Source organism: Trichinella spiralis (genome assembly GCF_000181795.1).
Source record: "Trichinella spiralis strain ISS 195 chromosome Unknown Scfld9, whole genome shotgun sequence".
NCBI classification, from domain to species: domain Eukaryota; kingdom Metazoa; phylum Nematoda; class Enoplea; order Trichinellida; family Trichinellidae; genus Trichinella; species Trichinella spiralis.
The window spans coordinates 3,317,557-3,323,269 of NW_003526948.1; the positions used below are offsets into that span (position 1 = coordinate 3,317,557).

The 5,713-nt window shown below is 29.7% G+C and overlaps 1 protein-coding gene across 1 annotated transcript; it reads left to right on the plus strand.

Moving 5' to 3' along the window:
* Window positions 1–198: 198 nt before the first annotated feature.
* Tsp_05435a (hypothetical protein) lies at window positions 199–2,337 on the plus strand (the record flags this gene model as incomplete). Its single annotated transcript, XM_003371730.1, has 4 exons — window positions 199–306; window positions 1,029–1,074; window positions 1,273–1,300; window positions 2,225–2,337. Coding segments are annotated over 4 exons (295 nt in total), but the record flags the coding sequence as incomplete, so codon positions are not given.
* Between the last annotated feature and the right edge of the window lie 3,376 nt (window positions 2,338–5,713).

The following is a 5,713-nucleotide window of genomic DNA, read 5'->3' on the forward strand; positions in this document are numbered from 1 at the left end:
GAATCAATGAGCAATTAGACAAGGAAAACCAATACGAAAAAGACTTTACGGTCTAATAAAATAGCGAGATTACGGACTAATAAAATAGCAAGGACAACGACCAATAAATGAACAGTGGGACCGAATGGGAATAAAATTGAGCCCAACTGGGACCATCCCTTTCCTTTCATTACTAATAAAATTTTATTTTAGTTTCAGTTTTTTTACAATATCTCGAGAAATACGCAACCAGGGAACCTGGGATCAAGCTCATTGTTGTTTTCTAATTTTTCCCTACATTCTCATACTATTTTTGGAGAAAAATAGGTTTTATGAAAATTTCGAATTTTCGTGGGCTATAGACTTTGCTGTTTTCGCGTTTTGGGTGAAAAATGATTTTTCACAATTTTGAAATCTTTTTTTGGGGTATGGTTTTATATCGATAGATTAGAGAGTTCTGCAAATTCTGATTGAGCACAATTCGATAAGTGTGGAATAAATTGCTTTCAAAGTTGGCAGTTTGTCTATCCTGATTGATAGAGTATTTACGCAACCGTAACTTTGTTGATACATACCCAGTGTGAATGAAATTTAATAAATGAAGCATTTTACATTTTGATTTGGAAATGATTATTCATATTTTTCAATATTTCCATATTTTTTTCCGTATTGTTCAATCCATTATATTTGAAGTAATTGAGCTGACTTTCTTTGACAACTCTATTAGTCATTTTTCAAAAACAAATGTATAATGCTATTTATATTTTCCAAAGTATTCAAATGGTATTTATGCTGTAATCATAACATGAAAGTGAAACGATTTAGCAATTTTTCTGTATGTCGCATTTCATTTTGTCAAAGGCGATATTTCACCTTTCATTTACTTCCTGCATTTCTTTATCACTAGCATGTATAGAATTTGAATTTTCCTGTATTCTTTCTTGTTGATGATTTTTGCAAATTGTATTTGTTTTTGTAATTGTGTTGCTAATATCAATCGTTTATTTGTCATTTCTTCTAATTATATTTATTATTATGGTATTTTTTAGTAATTTTCGTACCTATAAATGGTTTGAAGCTGAACATAATTTCTATGTTAACTTTTCCTGAAATATGTTATTAGTTTTATTCAACAAATGTATTTAACTGATATTATATTTTATAAGTTGATTTTTGATAAAAACTGCTCATTATACTTCGCACATTGATTGTAAGGAAAACATCTAATACAATGTACTGCATCACATCACATTTTCACGCAGCTAAATTTATTTAATTTAGAAGTGTTTACAGATTATGTTAGAAATATTTAGTGGTTCAGGTTTTCATATTATTTCAGTGAAAGAAATCTGCATCGTAATGAAATTTTCCGTTATATTATGCATTTGAATAAAAAGTAAATTACATTCGTCATTTAATAATTTAATAAAATTCTTTACCATATGCACGCTACTACGCTATTAGTGATGCAAAATTAGGCTGTTCTACCAGAGGCAAAGTAGTTTTATATTTGCATAATTTACTTATTATCAAACACCACTTTAGAGCATTTCTATTATATTCAGTTATTTAATACTGTGCAACGGCTACAGGTACGTGTTCAACTGTAATTCCGCTCTTCAATACCATCTTTGAATTATATTTTATATTATGTTGCCTTTACTTTTCTATGAATACTATTTGGTTGACTTTCAATTATGGTGAAAGAACGCTAATCAGAATCTGTATTAGTATTATTATTGTTCCCTTTCAGATAATTAAATCAGATGCTTTACACAAACGTGTACCTATATTTGTTTTCATGTTGAGATGACCACAATAATGTTATTCACTTTCAGCATTGTCATGATTTGGAAACAAATGCAACAAAAGAGTGGAATGTGGGAAATATAATTCCACTGTTGAAAGTCATGTATTTTTAAAAGGTAAGTGATGTTCGAGATGTATGCTGATACTTTTGTGATATATGCTATTCGCATAACTTGACAAACATAATAAATGTAAACTTTTTAGATTTTCTGCTATAACTATTCACTTTTAAATATTATTAGTAGTACATTACTTTTGATTTTTAAAGGTGCTTAAAACAAACAAAAGAAATATAGTACATATTTGCGTTCACCATTTTCACTTTCACAATTCACATAATGTGAAACTGAATACTTCATATACAGGAGATGAAAATGAAGTAGAACTTGTAATCATTGCTATTGCTAGTTTTCATGTTAAATTTGCATGTTTTCAGATATCAAAGTTATGCATCACACTAATATAGGTATCACTGGAACTATTCGCAGAAATCTTCAACGAACTACCATTTCTTACAAACACATTCAATTGCACATGGAGAAAAAGTAAGCAATATAATAATGCTTATGATATCATCAACGTCCTGCATGATACTGTTTGCATTTACTTTAGATGGGCATTTTTAGTATCAATTTACTTATTTTTTAATATTAAAAAAATTTACCTTTCAAATACTTTAAATCGGTGATCGAGTCTTTTAAAACATTTACTTATTTATTCATTTACATCTATATTTGTTGTTTGTATGTTACATGATCACATGGATGTTTTATTAACATTTTACCAAATTTCAAATTATTTCACGTGAGTTCTTGGAATTTTTTTGAATATTTTAGTTCTTTTTTCAAAGTAATTTTTAAATAAATCGATATATTCTTTTTAACAAATTTTGATCACTGTTTATTCTTCTACTATTTTGTCTTCCTTCATTTCATTTCCTTTCCTTTCTTTCTCAGATCAGAACTTTGGATCAATCTTCTATAATAATAATAATAATAATAATAATAATAATGATATAATAATAATAATAATAATAATAATAATAATAATGATATAATACGAATAACTGAAAGCAGCAATTGTTTTTCACTAAACGTATGCACTCACGTACATGTGTTTGCTTTCTTTCAGTTTTCACTTTTAAAAAAATATCTCTGTTAAATTTAAAATTTATTTGGCTCTGCTGACTAAGTAGATTGCGCCAGTTTACCATAATAAATAAAAACTCACTCGCATTCAACTTTCTATACTCTTTCACTCACTTTCCACAACTACAATCTTGTTTCATTTTCATTCAAAATTTTCCCCCATTTTATTAATTTCTCATTTTCACTTTATTATTTGTCATTTCAATAATTTGTCAGCCACAAATTGATCAATGTCATAATATTTTCATTATTATTATTATTATTATTATTATTATTATTTTGCTGATAGACAAGTTTCAACGATTTGTTTCATCTTATAATAATAACAAAGATGAAACAATCAATATTAGCAGTGAGTAATAATAAGAAAAAGGCAAGTGCGTGGCTACTGGCTTAAAGTGGCGAAACGGGCTAAATAACTGTATTTAGCAGCAGCAGGGAAACTAACCACAACAAGAAAGCATGTATAAAAATAAAATTGATTAACTTATTTATGCCAGTGAACATTGTAAATTAATTTGTAGGGTTTTGTTATTTTTTTGCAATATATTACACTTTTTTGAAAGCAAACCCAAAAATGTGTGGATATATTATAATGCGTTTCAATCTGGAAGCGCATTATTTCACACTGTGCATTTTATGTTTGGTTTCACTACTTGTTCAGAGTTGTCAAATCACACTAATGAGAATCATAACAATAATCATTAAAGCATTTGTTCACTTACATATTCTTATGTTCTTGACTGTTTAATTGCTTGTTGATGCCAAATTAATCTAGCACGTTGGCAGCATCGACAGGAAGTTTAAAAACGGTGTGTGGTGTTGACGTAAGCCATTGAAGAGTGGGAAAGGTTTTATATTGAAATCGTACAGGCGAGTGGCAAGAATGGAACGCGCCTTAGTACAGATAATGCAACAAGGGAGAATGAAATTTGTGTAAGATGACGACAAATAAAACCGCATCATACTGACAATCGATCGGACGAGGGACATTTGATTTTGCTAATTATAAAGTAGTCAGAATTTGGGAAAAGAGGTACAAAACAGTAAAGCAGCGGAAGGAAAGTGCATTTGTGACGGATACTGGAAAAAGTGTTGCGTAAATTAGGTTCACATTGTTGTTAGGATGAAGCGGGAATATGAAGCATTGCAGAAAATTATCGGAAGTATCGTTGGGCACAAACAAGCACACAAGACAAAACACACAACAGGACATTACAATATATCTGAAAATCAAGAATGAGCCACAAAGCAATAAATTAAGTGTATATGAAAATCTGCAAGTATTAATCTAACTGATGATAGCCGGCTTGACTGCAGCACAGCTTCAATGTTGTCTGTGAAATAAATGCAAGTCTCATTTTACATAAATGGCGTAAATCCAGGAGACAGTTTTATTTTACATGAGCACATAATACAAAGCATAAAAAGGAAATAAAGCAGATGGAAAGAGAAAGAGTAAAAGGATCTTTTATAATATGAAGTTAAATTACATTTCAAAAATAAAATCACGGAAAGATAATTAATAATTGAAGTACAGTAAGATACATTATTTAAATTGCCAAATTAATGATAAGAAGGTTACTAAGTAATACACAAAGAGAGGAATGCATAGTTATTATTTCATTACGGAGCTGTTTGATAAACGGTTGCGCTGCGTAACCAAGGTGCAAGCGGAAGATGCTACACTCAGGTGAAAATTTTATACTGAAACTTGTTTTCCTGATGTTTTGCTATGAATGCATGTATATTTACGTATTTAAGCACTTTTCAATTTGAAGATGCGTAAATCTTGAAGTACTTTTAGAGCAAAATTCTCAATTACATATAGTTGAACATTGATAGTTTTGAACAAATCCATATTTCAATTTGCTATTTTAGGTAATTGTCTAGATTTAATTGGAGAAGATGATAAAATTTTCAATTTACACTTGCTTATGGCATTCAATTTCATTTTCAACTTAGCAGGTCGAATATCACTAAGCGTATACAGTTATCTATTATGCAGGACAGAAAAATACCGTTTTCATACAGAAATCATTTTCAGTTTAATTTTATTATCACTTTATATTTTTTTCTAAATTTTTCACCATGAAGACATTAGATAAATCAAAATTTTCATATAGTTAATTATGCTTGGCATAGAGCGCAACCAGTGTGCTCAATTATTGTTTATTTCTTGTTGACATTATGTTCTAATTCATATTAGAGTAGCATATCCAACTTACGTAAGCCGGTGTTTAACGCTACGTGTGCAGTGTCTGTCTTTTATGCAAATTGGGCCGTTTGGAAATTAACTTCATATTAGCAGTGCAACAGTTAAATTGACTTTGTTGACTAACAGAAGCATCGACAGTGATGTTTGCTCGATCTATTTCTGCTTTAACTACTGAGTAAGGTGCATTATTAGATATAGAAGAATGTTATTTTATCAAACATGGGCGTTGTCTAGTTTGAATGCAAATTTGAGTGCAATTTCAATTTGTTTGCTTTTGAGCTTATGCGTGACTTGCATAATATTTGTTCAATGAAATGAGGAATACGTTTCATGCTTGTTAATCAATAGAAATGAACTTTATGTAAATTTTCCTGAGGCTACTATTAGTTGCTCTAGAAACTCATTTGAAATGATTGTAGGCGAACGATGTGCGGCGAATGAACAATGGCGTTTCCAATGCGATGACGGACGAAGAAGAACAATAAAAACGGCTTTGTTTTTTTATTTATTATAGCATTATTTTATTAATTAAGTTCTTCTACATTTAGATACAGCAGAA